This window comes from Heptranchias perlo, chromosome 28, assembly GCF_035084215.1.
Source record: "Heptranchias perlo isolate sHepPer1 chromosome 28, sHepPer1.hap1, whole genome shotgun sequence".
Classification (NCBI taxonomy): domain Eukaryota; kingdom Metazoa; phylum Chordata; class Chondrichthyes; order Hexanchiformes; family Hexanchidae; genus Heptranchias; species Heptranchias perlo.
In genome coordinates, this window is record NC_090352.1 from 20164195 (window position 1) to 20178724 (window position 14530).

The following is a 14530-nucleotide window of genomic DNA, read 5'->3' on the forward strand; positions in this document are numbered from 1 at the left end:
GTCTGAGACTGATTTCACTGTGCTGTACATCCAGTTTTATTTTAATCTCTTCAGGAGTGAAAATTTAACAGCGTTGACTAGAAAAAGAAATCTCAAACTGGGGCAGTTAGTCGCCCATTTATAGTAGAGAACTGCTTCCTGGTCCAATTCTCGAAAGCTGGCTCACACATGAGCTGCTGTTGAAACCACCCTGTTGGGGTTGAAGGGTAATTTATTACAACAGTCAGGATGGAAACTTCAGAGAAAAAAATGGCAACTGTCAAGCTGGAGCATTCCTGAGCACCTCCATACAGCCTGTTCTGTTCTATGCAACTGAAGTCATGTCCTCCAGGACTTCATCTGTGTTTACTTGGCACAGGAATTTCAAAAGTTTTTCTTCTTATTTCAAAGTTTTACTTTCCCTATTGCTATCCAGCTCGACAGATCACTGCTGAGCTGAACATCCTTTCCTCACGTGCTAAAGGCATACCTTTTCTCTATTGTTAAAATGCTAGAATACCAGTGACAGGAGGTTTAAATGTGTAACACAAAGCAGTGGAAAATGCCTGCAGCAAACAAAAGAAAAAAGCTTTTGTATTTTTAACATAGTTGAGTTCTGCAGTGAATACATTGAAATGACAAAGGTAGGTCCATTTGTTCTGTTAAAAAGGTCAACTATACAGGCCTTACAGATTGTTATGATGTGAATTTGTGCTCACAGCACCCCATGGGCAAGTTGGCTCATCTCAACCTAGATTCTATAGGGAGACAGCTGCTACCAGGCACTTCCCACTGGTGAGGGAAGGGAAATCACAGTAACAGTCACCCCAGCTGCTATCTCATGCACCTCCTTGTGGCCAATTTCAGAATAGTATTGGCAGAGTCCTGAAAGCAGATTGGCTGCCCTCCCAAGGAAGGTTTATGGTCCAAGTAAAGGGGCGGGAACTATTATACCGTAGACTCCAGTTGGACAAAGTTTCAAAATACAAAACAAAGGACATTATTCATGAACAAGCTCTTTAAATAGGTATTTTGCATTTATGTAGTGCTTTTCACATCCCCAGGATCTCACAATCTACGAATTACTTTTGAAGTGTAGTTAATGTTGTAGTCAAATTTGCACACAGCAAAATCCCAAAACAGCAAATGAGATGAATGTCTTGGTGGTATTAGTTGAGGGATGCATTTTGACCATGACACCAACAAAACTCCCTGTGCTTCTTTAAATAGTGCCCTGGGATCTTTTACAGCCGCCTGAACAGGCAGATGGAGCCTCAGCTTAACATTTGAAAGGCAACACATCCGACAATGCAGCACGTCTCCAGTACTGCACGGAAATTTCAGCCTAGATTACTTGCTCGGGTCCTGGAGTGGACCATGCATGTATAACTTCTCGTGCGCTGTGAATCACCTGGTACTACATCCTCACTAACACTATCTAATTGTCCCCGGATGAACGTATCTAAGGTGGTGCCTGGGAATGAGGAAGAAATTGCTGCCGGGGTAATGTTGAAAGAGTTGGGGTAGAGAAACATGGGGCAGGATTATGGTCCAGGGACTCTTGTGTGGCCTGGTCCTCATCATCCTCTTCCTCATCATCATTGTCATTAGTGTAGTGATGAGGATGAAATATCTTTCCTGTTCCTCCTGCTTCTCATGTTATCTTCCTCTCTTTCATCATTCTCTGCCTACCATTTCTGTGATGGATCTGCAGGAAAGGAGATGAGAAGCCAAGAATGAGTAAGTATTAACCTCTTGGGATTAAGTCATGACAAGCTGACAGTATAGGTGTATGAGCCTGTTAAAATGGAGGAATAGATTCAGTGTTTTGCATGCAAATGATTGCTGTAAGGGGAGCTGGGTAGCCATAGTGCAAGATGCCCTTAACCAAAGTGCAGAGTGAAGGATTAGTTGTGCAAGTGTTGCTTTAAAAGGCTGAAGAGTGTGCTAGTCTCCAAGGTCGGTAAAGAAGAAAAGGAAGAGTGTCCAATGTGTTACCTTGTCTGCTCTTGTAAGGTCATTGAACTTCTTTCAGCACTACTTAGCAGTCCTGGGGGTGAGGGAGTTGACACCTCCCTCTATCTGGCACAAATGACATGGACTTGCTAACACTCAAACCCAAGAGTCTGTGCCTCCTGACTTCAATTTCCTCCAAGATGGCTTGCAGATCTGAGTCAGTAAGCTTCTGTGTCCTTCTCCTCCTGCTTGACGTCTTGTCTGGAGCTCCTGCTGTAGAGATAATTCTTGAACACAATGAATAGATTGATGAGACATGCAGTGAAGTTATTTGAGAGCTATGTAAGACAGGCTCTGTTCCTTCCTTGCCTTGTTGTCCTCCAGTTTGATGCTGAAGTGTGCAGGTTGAACTATCTTTCTAAAGGCTGCAACCCAGTTTCCATGCACTCCAGCGAATTACACAAATTTCACATAGGATTTAAGCCAATCACTACTCCACTGAGTTTACAGAGTAAGCTCTCATGTCAATACGTCTGCTGACCATAAGTGAGTGCAAATTTTTCCATTGGCATGGCAGCTGCACAACTCAACTCTCTCCTCCTCCCTGTGAGTGTGATTAAATCTTCAATTTCTTAATGGGGTGAACCATTCCATTTAAAAGAAAGTCATTCAGAACATGAACCTTTTTAAAAGACAAACATTAATAGTGAGAAGTAGCAAATGTTAATTCTCCATTCTGAATTACTTTACAGAAATAAATGTTTTTTTTAAAATGCGGTTAATGCAACCTGTTGAGTCACCAGAAAGTCAGTCGAAGACTGATTTATCAACTATACAAAGAGCTTGCGCATTTTGTACTAACATTGTTGTTTGTTTTTTTTTAGAATTTTTTTCTCCTGTGATTACAACACATTGTTATCAGTCACAGTAAATGCACGCTACAGTGTGATAGCCAGTGAGTGTTACAAAATGGCCTGCTGACAACCCTGAAGATTGATTTTGGATAGTGGGTCCAGTTATTTTCAAAGGGTGGTTGTTATCTGGTGGCTATTTTATTGCGTTCCAGTGCTGATATTTGTTTCTATGTTCAGTATGTATTTAGTGAGAAAAAGGGAAAGCAAGAAAGGATGAAAAAGTTACAGAAAAGGCAAAGAAATAAAAGAAAATGATTAAGGGGCTTGCTGGAATTTCACCCATTTTTCTGATTGTGCTCACTTTATGCTGGATGTAACCAATCAAAAAATCTACCCTTATAGTTCAGAGAGAGATTTGCCTGCTCCAAGTGATCAAATTACTGAACAAACACAAAAACCGGAAAAATGTTAGAACTAATTTCAAAGGGGCACATTCTTTATAAAGGCAGGGCTATTAGGACCCAGCCCACCAGATCATAGTTAGCAACAGTTAGTCAGTGAATTATGGAGTAAAACATCCTTCCCAAGATACCTGAGTAATTATCATCTATCAGACAAATAATTTCCTGCCCTCTTCTGATGAGCTGTCAATGCCAGATCTAATATGAACCAGGAGCCAGATTTACACCCATTTTAGTGCCTCATCCAATTTTGCAGTTAGGTTTTGTGCAGATGTCAGAAGCATCTGCCAGTTGCAGTTAATTATATTAAATATAACCCTCAGTGATGTTATTTAGATATCATAGAATCATAGAAATTTACGGCACCGAAGGAGGCCATTCAGCCCAACATCTGTGCCAGCCGAAAAAGAGCCAGCCAGCAGAATCTCACTTTGCAGCTCTTGGTCCGTGGCCTTGTAGGTTACGGCATTTCAAGTGCACATCCAAGCACCTTGTAAATGCAATCAGGGTTTCTGCCTCTACCACCCTTTCAGGTAGTGAGTTCCAGACCCCCACCACCCTCTGGGTGAAAAAAAAATTCCTCAGCTCCCCTCTAATCCTTTTACCAATTACTTTAAATCTGAGCCCCCTGGTTATTGACCCCTCTGCTAAGGGAAATAGGTCCTTCCTATCCACTCTATCCAGGCCCCTCATAATTTAGACACCTCAATTAAATCTCCCCTCAGCCTCCTCTGTTCCAAAGAAAACAACCCCAACCTATCCAATCTTTCCTCATAGCTAAAATTCTCCAGTCCTGGCAACATCTTCGTAAATCTCCTCTGTACCCTTTCTAGTGCAATCACATCCTACCTGTAATGTGGTGACGAGAGCTGTATGGAGTACTCTAACTGTGGCCTGACTAGTGTTTTATACAGTTCTAGCACAACCTCCCTGCTCTTATATTCTATGCCTCGGCTAATAAAGGAAAGTATGCCTTTTTAACCACCTTATCTACCTGTCCTGCTACCTTCAGGGATCTGTGGACATGCACTCCAAGGTCCCTTTGTTCCTCTACTGCTCAGTATCCTCCCATTTATTGTGTATTCCCCTGACTTGTTTGCCCTCCCCAAATGCATTACCTCACACTTCTCCGGATTGAATTCCATTTGCCACTCTTCTGCCCACCTGACCACCTGACCAGTCCATTGATGTCTTCCTGCAGTCTACAGCTTTCCTCTTCACTATCAACCACACGGCCAATTTTTGTCTCATCTGCAAACTTCTTAATTTGCCCCCTATATTTAACTCTAAATCATTGATATATACCGCAAAAAGCAAGGGACCTAGTACTGAGCCCTGCAGAACCCCACTGGAAGCAGCCTTCCAGTCACAAAAACACCTGTCGACCATTACCCTTTGTTTCCTGTCACTGAGCCAATATTAAAAAAAAATATATATAATTCCAGCCTTATACCTTATCAAATATCCCTCATGTTGCAAAGACAGTTTCATGCAATTCTTAGCCATATAATTGGAGGTGAAATGAAATTTGTTGGAGGCTGAATGCTTTAGAGGTCCTGCTGCAGAGATCCTGTAGCGAAGAGTGGTCCTATTTAACGGAGATGGTCACTGTGCAATGAAGAGTAGTGCCACAGCAGCATGGACAGAGGTGAAAAAATACAGTCTCATCTGAGGCCTGAATATGGGAGCTAATGAGGAAGAAATTTGCTGCACTTCACAAAGTTGTCAAGGTAAGTGTGCAGATGTATAGCTACATGGTAATATGTTGACTTGACTTGGTGTAACATTGCAAAGGGAGAATGTAGTGCATCTTTCTAAATGTACAGGCACCCTCATGTTTTTCCATGGTACTCTGTAATTTGCCATATCAACCTATGACTGAGTTGCCCATTAAATGTTACAAGTAATAAGCACCAAGCACTATTGCAACACAAGGTTCTAAAATGTTGCATGTTCGCATTGGGTAGTGTCCTGGGCTCTTGGTGGCACACATCTTCTCTCATATTCCTAGTTCCAACATGTGTCTCTTTTTCATATGCTTGCAGAAGAAGGCTGCACATAACAAGAGGCAGCACATACAGACATAAGGGTCTTTATCCACCCTGCAAACCTTGACTATGAGGAGAGGGTTCTGGAGATTATGAGCATGGAGTCAATAGAGGGAGTGGAGGAGAGGACCATTAGGGAGGACTAGTAGGGGACCATATAACGGACAGTTTCAACAGACTTATTGTTGCCCAGAGGTCTGATCCCACACAGGTCTCGGGCAATGTTGAGGGAGAGCTCAGCAGTAGGGAAATGGCAGGAGCTGGCACCAATGAAGGAGATGTCTCAGCACAACAGCACATCTATAACAGCTAGCCACTCCAATCAAATGACTGCAGATGTGTTTAAGTGTGTTCAGGCATCCACTGCCTCAAAGCCCCTGGTGACATCTCGGGACCAAGGAAGCAATACTGGACCACCTCCAGCCCTGGAGGCAGACACTGACACACAGCAGCCATCCACTTCCTCCTCTCAGTGAGGAAATACTTAGAAGGAGCACATGGTTAGGAAATAAGACACACACTTTACACTGTCACAAAGGAGAAATACTGATGTCGAACACACTGAACACAACTACAATGTACACTATTAAGGTCGATAAAATTGGAACTGTAATGTGTTCTAAGACTTCATTTGAGTTGGAGCAGAATAAGATAGTTGGGGAGAAAGATTACCATATTCATAGGTTCTGAATAAAGCTGTGGACAATGGCTGAGATGGCTCATTTGGGCAAGGTACAGGCCATGTGTGGCATAACTGTTGCGCATTAGGCACTTAAATGAATGTCATCTATTGAAGCCTCCCTTTACACTCTAGCTGACTCATCATTTTGTTGGGCAGACATGTCTTCTGGCTGTTGTTCATTGTCTTATTCTGACAATTATTAATTCAGCCTGTCTCCTCCTGCCTGCCTTATGGCATGTCCTCTTTCCGGGTGGAAATTATGTTGCTGTATATTTTCCATGGGGAAAAGGAAAAATTGAGTAGCCTGTGCAAACAAGGGAACCATGCCATGCAGTTTGGGAGATTTGGCATATATCTGATGTGACTTGGAAAGAATCTGTGGAGTCCAAATTCAAAGCAGCAGTGAACTTGACAGCCGCTGGCAGAGCTGTCCCTGTCACGGAAGTGGTTTGCAGGGCTGGCTGCAGCACTGTGTGATGGGAATCATTGTCAAAGCATGCAGCTGTCTTCCAGGTATAAATGTCTAGGCATGGACAGATGGGTGGTGACATAAGAGCAATAAATACGCACATTAAGGTGTCAACTGCACATCTTCATCGTGCCTCCACTGATCCTCCTCCATTACCTTGTAAAAACAGAGCAGTGTCCAAATAAATACCATATTTAGCACACTACAAAATACCCCCATGCCAAGAGGCTGAGGTAGCAGATTGAGAAGAGCCTTAAGAAGCTGATTGTGCAGACTAATGTAGCTTTATGCCTAAGCAGCAAAATTGAAAAGCTTACAAATGACAATGCATCAAAGGACATTATTGGCGAAGAAAATATAAATAGCATGGAATGAAAAAATATATATTTTAAAACAGACCACTTTAAGAAGGAGGCACTGGGACTCATGCTGCAGATAGCGACTTCGGGTAAAGGAGTCCATCAGATTCATGTCAATAACAGATAGTTTTACAACTCTGCAGTTCACCATGAAGCGGCTGGCTGCGTAAGGGACATCTGCAGCTGAGGCCCGAGTACCTCTTCCATTAATGCTTCGACTGCTGCCGTGGGGGCATGGGTTGTGAAGCATTCGGCTGAGTTTTAGACAAACATCACTTAGTGCTTCACTGATATGTTATCGTCCCTAAAACTTGGCTTCACTGACAGATAGAAACAACGCAATGCCCTTCCCTTTAAGCTTCGGCAGGAATTTAATTCCTACAGCGCCAAACAATTTCCCACCCCTGCAATTCTGATAACTGGAACTCACCCAGGATATTTTAATGAGACTCACCCCGGAAGCTGCGGCAGGGTCCATGCCCGGCATCTCAGGCTCACTCGCTAACCTAGACTATGCTCTCCTCTAAGGTGCTTTTGGGAAGAGTGGCTTTCTTATCTGTTTATTTGCCAAATTTCAAATTTGAATAAGATTTGAACTGCCAGTCAATTTTCACTTTCGGTTATTCTGCTCAGGTTTCCCGATTAGCAAAAGCAAAAGAATTACCAGGGGAGTTCCCCGAAATGTTGAATCCTCCTACATTGGCAGTTTAATTAGTACACCAAACAACTTCTACTAGTAGCATAGCAATGCTTTTATTGTTATAAAACAGTTTGAATGAGTTGGATCATAGGGAAGTTTGGAAAGATTCGCCTTGAACGTGACAGGTCTGTTACCACCTGGAGCAGATGAAATGCCTTCCATTACCACCCATACCTGGAAGGGAACACTACAGTTCTTGATTTCACTCTGGACTTGACCACATAATTGGACGGATTTTGATTTAAGCCTTTGATATCCTTTATCAGACACACTGTACCAAATTTTGATCTACAGTTAGAAAAAGGGCTCCACGTATGGGAAGGTCTTGCCATGCAGCTGTTGCAACTTTTGGGTGTCGAGAGTCTGACGCAGTGTTCAGGCTTTTCAAATACATTATGGGGGCCATCCCCTAATTTGTATTAAATGTGGGCCTGTAAAGAGCCTTATACAGAGTGGGGGCAATTTTCGACCTTCACTCAAAACAGGTGCAAATTGGTTGAGAACATACGAACAATGAAAGACAGGAAAAGACCCTCTGGACCATCCACCCTGTGAGGTATTCGCTGTGCCCACCCAATGGCTGCGGGCAGAGGCCTAAACCATTTTCATAGCCCTCATTTCTATGTTTTTGGTGAGCTGCCAGCGTTCAGCGAGCACACGTGGGCAGCTCATCTCTGGGGCGGGGAGATAGGGGAAATCCGTGTAGTCGAGTCGAAGTCAGGCATTGGGGTGTGAAGGGGGGAGGCACTGAATGGTTGACAATGGGTCTGAAGATTTTTGTGGGGCCAGGAGGAACATTCTTGCTCGTGGCCCTACAAAAACCTTTTTAAAAAAAGTCGAAACCAATTGGTCAGGAAGCATGCAGTTCACACCTTAGGGATGGGCAATAAATGCTGGCCTTGCCAGTGACACCCACAGCCAATGAACGAATAAAAAAAAGTCTTTCTTTCCTCCTACAAACTTCAGGGTTTTAAATTCTAAGCTTGGCTTCACCTAATCTCTTATTTACTTTGGCTTTTTTTTTTCAAATTTGCTGAGATTACTGGCACTGGCCTTTCCTCTAGGTTATTCAATAAAAAAGGTGCTTTGTCTTTCATTTTGGAATTGTGAGACATGAGCAAAGGACTGATATGAATTTGTCTTAATCTGCAAAATAGCAAATACACTCACAATATTAGCTAAGGGTTTGATAGATCTACTCTTATGTCCTGTTGGGGCTTCTTGATCAATTTGCTAATAACTGATGATCTGTATTATGTTGGACTTTTTGTTTAAAAATTGTCATCTGTTTTTGTTCAGGTTATACCTGTCTTCATTTATTTGCATATTATTAATACAAAGAATTGAAAGATTAGTACAAGTTATGAAGGTAATTGAATACTTTGAGCCATAACAACTTACAATGTCCACAGTCCATAGAATATTTTTATGTTCAAACATACAAAGTTTAAATGAAAGATCGGCAGCTCAAAACTCTCAGTCCTTATAATCTGCATTTCTCTGGTGCAATAAAACATATACTAAAACATTTCATCTATCAAGAAATTTCCCTTTTAAACTTTGCAATGTGTAACTCAACCCTGATAAGTTAGCAACAGGCCTTGTGATTTGTAACTTGACAAACATTTAGCAGACAGTGTGAGATAACTCACATCGTTAACCATATAGAGGCAACCAAAAGCCTTACACTACTTTACATTATACAGCTGCTTTCCATAGAGTTAAATATTTATTTAAATTTTATTTTGATAGTGTTTTGTAATATTTAAGTACTTGTGCAAACTAGGAAGATTAGAGTTGAAAGAATAAACAGACAGTCCTTGACATGATTACTCTTAACATCCAAACTTTATCATGGGTCAATATTGTTTCTTAGTCAATACATTTGCAGCGTAGTTGCCAAAAGTGTTGAACCACGCCATTAGCATTCAACAAACCCATGGTCAACAGGAACACATTTTCAACTGAGAAACATCTCCATCTTGGATATTCCAGTTTACTGTGAATCCAATACCCTGCTTGTGTGTAGGTTGCCCACCTGTACAAAGTTATTTTGCAGCCAATGCAATTCAATGCTAATTTAAATTAAAGCTGGCAGCCAAAATGTATAACATCTTAACAATTTGAAAAACAACATGCTTATCATCATAAAATCCCATTGATACATACAAACCCATGTAAGTCTAATTAAACATTTACAAATCCAAGTGTTAATGTTATACACTGGTGTTCGGAAATAATGAGTGATTTGCAACATCAAATATGATATAATAGGTGCTTATTTTTAAATTACAGAAATAAATTGCTATACCTGTCTCCATGCACTCTTACAATGGTCAGTCCTTTGAAATATCAGCAATAAGCTTATGCCTTGCACAACAGAAGATGGATGTTCTTGAATGGATATAATTAAACCACACTGCAGAGTAATTACATGATTTCTGAAGCTGGAACGAAAAGGCTCAACAAACATCAACCATGGCTCATTTACCTCAGTGACTGCAATCAATTTGGACTAATAGTCATTGTGTTCATTAATGAAATCACTCACAGTGATAGATTAAAAAAAACTAATAGTGATGCTCAGGGACAAAAATGATTTCAAACCCCATCAATTAAGCTGAGCGATCCAACAAAATTTGATTTATATTAAAAAAACAGAAGCAAATACGTACGCACATTTTGTAATGTCACTGTACAGTTTGTCATACAGTACTTACAGGAAAAATACATTAGCACTGCAAACAGCATGCTATTTGTGAGTCAAGAAACCTGGTAACAGTCTTTCAGGTTTGTCTGGGTCACTGAAATGTTGAGGCTAGCTTGTTTTCCACAAGTTTATGCATTTCTATGTGAGTATTCAATTTACTTCATTCCTAACTTTAAAAACTAACATAACTTCATTTTCCATAAATGTCTATTGTTCCAAAATTGAGTGACACAGTTGTAAGCTCATTCATTTGAGTGTGTGAATTGTCAGTGGGATATAGGTCCGGTCCAGTTTGCCAGCAGGAATAGGGTTCGGTCGAACTGCCATTCAGAGTTAAGTTGGGTTGAAGCTACCGACAGGAGTTGGATTGGGTCAGGCCAGTCCACAAGTCAGGGAGAAACTGGATGTGGCTGTGCCCCTTTTTCAGGGCACAGAACGGGGTGGGAAGGCACCAATTTCATGATGCCATCTCCCGCACCGCCAATTGGGTGGGACAATCTTTCAAGCACTCCTGGTGGCCACCTAAAACAGGCATTAAATCAAAAGCAAAATACTGCGGATGCTGGAAATCTGAAATAAAAAAACAGAAAATGCTGGAAAAGCTCAGCAAGTGAGGCAGCATCTGTGGAGAAAGAAACTAAATTAACGTTTCAGGTCGAAGACCTTTCGTCAGAACTGGAAGATGTTAAAGAGTTAAAGTTTTTCAGCAAGTACAGTGTCAGGGAAAGGAGGGGGGAGGGGGAGGAAAGAACAAAAAGGAAGGCCTGTGATAGGGTAGAGGGCACGAGTGATTAAATGACAAAAAGGGATGATGGTGCAAGGAGGGTGGTAATGGGACAGATTAAGAAACAAAATATCAGTCTAGATTGAGTCCAGACTCAACAATAACCTCAGATCATAACCACTGCTCCCATTTTTTCAGACAGCAAGTGCTGGTCATGGTTCTGATGTTGCCATTTACAGCTTGTTCATGAATAATGTCCCTTGTTTTGTATTTTGAATCTTTGTCCAACTGGACAGTCTACTGTATAATTGTTCCCGCCCCTTTACTTGGACCATATACCTTCCTTGGGTGGGCAGCCAACCTGCTTTCAGGACACCGTCAATGCTGCTCTGAAATTGACCACAAGGAGGTGCGTGAGATAGCAGCTGGGGTGACTGTTACTGTGATTTCCTTTCCCTCACCAGTGCCTGGTAGCAACTGTCTCCCTATAGAATCTAGATTGAGATGAGCCTGTGTGGGGCTGTGGGCGCAAATTCACATCATAATAATCTATGAGGCCTGTATAGTTGACCTTTTTAACAAAACGAATGGACCTACCTTTGTCATTTCAATGTATTCACTGCAGAACTCAACTATGTTAAAAATACAAAAGCTTTTTTCTTTTGTTTGCTGCAGGCATTTTCCACTGCTTTGTGTTACACATTTAAACCTCCTGTCACTGGTATTCTAGCATTTTAACATTGGAGAAAAGGTATGCCTTTAGCACGTGAGGAAAGGATGTTCAGCTCAGCAGTGATCTGTCGAGTTGGATAGCAATAGGGAAAGTAAAACTTTGAAATAAGAAAAAAAAACGTTTGAAATTCCTGTGCCAAGTAAACACAGATGGAGTCCTAGAGGACATGACTTCAGTTGCGTAGAACAGAACAGGCTGTATGGAGGTGCTCAGGAATGCTCCAGCTTGACAGTTGCCATTTTTTTCTCTGAAGTTTCCATCCTGACTGTTGTAATAAATTACCCTTCAACCCCAACAGGGTGGTTTCAACAGCAGCTCATGTGTGAGCCAGCTTTCGAGAATTGGACCAGGAAGCAGTTCTCTACTATAAATGGGCGACTAAATGCCCCAGTTTGAGATTTCTTTTTCTAGTCAACACAGTTAAATTTTCACTCCTGAAGAAATTAAAATAAAACTGGATGTACAGCACAGTGAAATCAGTCTCGGACCATATTCCAATAAGATTTATTTGCTTAAATTTTCCCTTATAGACCAGCTGTGAATTACAGCAGGATACAGTACCATAGGATAGTCTTTACAAACAGCAAACTTTTACAATTTAAATATCGATTCAAGTTCAATTTACTGTCAATTATCATTGCTCAATTTAACACAATCAACACAGCAATCTGCCTGCCACATTTTGTCTTAATCCAATAACCATCGATATTTCTAAAGATTCAGTAGAATTTATGTTTTCTCTTGGTAGAAAACTCTTCCTATGGTTAACAAGTCAAAAATCTTGTGTGCTTTTACTGAAAATCACTTGGTGTTCTATCTATCTGCTATTAGTGTTTAAAAGATTTGACAATCTTAAGTGCTCTGTCTTCTTTTTAGCCATGCTCTCAGTTGCTCGATCTGGGCAGTCACGCTGCTGCGTGCGGTGCCTCCGGCTGCTGCGTACTGCTCCACACTGTTGGTGTAATTCCACACCTTTGACACATCACTCTCAAACAGAGGGCTTTTGTAAAAAAAAAGACATTTTATTAGGTTCTCCTCCACAATTAGGTCTTTGTATCCCAGGAGATTTACCACGACTGTGATTGTCTCAATACAGGACACAACACTCATGCGGTAAAGCCCCAACACATGCCCACCCTGCCCATTATTGTAATTACTATAATTGATCACATTCTGTTTAACTTGATTTTAAATTAACCCCCCCATTACAAAATTACATCTACAGTAGACACACAAGAGAAGCAAAAACAATGGAAGTTCATAGTAAAACTCTTTCATGGGTACTTCAGACAGGGGTTTGCCAATATTTTGACAAAGATGTTTTTGTTCACTGTCAACCTGAAGTCTTTTGAAACTTTTTAGTTTAAATTTGCTTCCTTGCTTGATGTGGAAAGGAGACACAAATTTTTAAAATCTCAGTATCTGTTTCCCAATAAATGATTGGTAAATTTCAAGTTAATTGGTTAAAACTTAACCAACATATAACTGTTCTAATCTTAGGTGTAAAAGCATTATTTAGATGTTTTTCACAGTGGAAAGAATTAAGTACTAGGGGGGAAAAAAATCAGTTCCACTTCTGGTAAACCAGATAGTAAAGAAAAAATTCAGCTCCCCTTCAGATATCAATAGATTTCCCAGCTTCAATATTCATGTGAAGCTCAAGAAATACAGAAAAGAAGAGGTAAGTCCTACACTATCTTAACAGTTGACCTTCTGCCTCTTTCTCTTCCAGCCCTCCAGCTTCACCAGCACTGCATCTCCTGGACTTCCTACTGCTCGCTCCCTGTCCCCCCATTTCCCATCTCCTCCAAGGAAACTTAGCCCATAACTCCCACCTGTTCCTCACACTACCCTCTTGCTTGTTCCCATGCCTCCACTCTTTGACCCCGAGCAATGCCGCTGAAGATGTAATAATACGAACAATGAATCACCAACCTATCGTGACTGATCACTGTTTTGTGTATTGACATCTACTCATACTAATCTGTATCAATAAATAAGAACACAACAGATCTATAATACATGCCTAATGGTCTTCAAGTCATCCAGCGAGAGTTGATTTACTTCAATACCCTTCTTTTCTGCCAAATGAACAGCTCTTCCAGAAGCACTGTGGGCTTCTCTAAATGGCATCTGCAACGAGACAGATCTGGTCAAGAATTCAGGCATAATAACAAAATATAAACCGACTGAAAAATACACACACACACAATAACTTCATTCATGTGGTAATAGAATTTGTAACTGTATATCGTTCAATACAGTGAGACGTTTGTAGTCTTTAACAGAACTAGGCAGGACAGGCCCATTATAGAGAGAGGTTACTTTAGAAACCAGAGTACTGGATGTTAACCAGACTGAGTTGGAAAGGCTGCACCATTGAAACCATGGTTAGGTTTCTGTAATGATAGAAAGCTTTAACAAAACAAGGCACAAAAACAAAAAGATCTCAGTTCAGTCACTTTCCATCCTTTATCAGTGCTTAATGCATGACAAGTTGTAACAACATCCTGTCTGAACCTGTATTTCCAAGGATTATTTCACGTAAAAACAAAAAGGCAAAAGATTTTATTTTTATCACTGCTAAAGTATTAAATATCATGGGAGCAAAGCAATCTGTGCATAAGAAAACCAGAAAGGAATACAGAATCATGGTGCACGTCCCAATTTTATCAATGGGACAGATATACAATTTCTTAATTGTAGTCACCATAGTACAGCAAAGGTTTACATTGAGATACTGTGAAAACAACATCAGCGTCACCCTCAACAGGAGAGTTGGAGGTTGATCAAGTGGAGATAGCAGCAGAATACAGCCAAGTTTGCAGAGCAAAGCAGCAGATCTTATCTATCCA

General features: G+C 41.0%; 1 protein-coding gene across 3 annotated transcripts in view; it reads right to left on the minus strand.

The window, feature by feature from the left end:
* Nucleotides 1–12162: 12162 nt before the first annotated feature.
* The window catches only part of LOC137344902 (argininosuccinate lyase-like), a 29400-nt gene continuing 27032 nt past the window's right edge, over nt 12163–14530 (minus strand). For all 3 annotated transcript variants that reach the window (XM_068008164.1, XM_068008166.1, XM_068008165.1), the window contains exons 16-17: nt 13702–13808; nt 12163–12675 (exon numbers count right to left, since the gene is read on the minus strand). In XM_068008164.1, the coding sequence (XP_067864265.1) occupies nt 12528–12675; nt 13702–13808 (255 nt within the window). In that variant the 3' untranslated portion in view covers nt 12163–12527. The remainder of the gene's footprint in view (nt 12676–13701; nt 13809–14530) is intronic.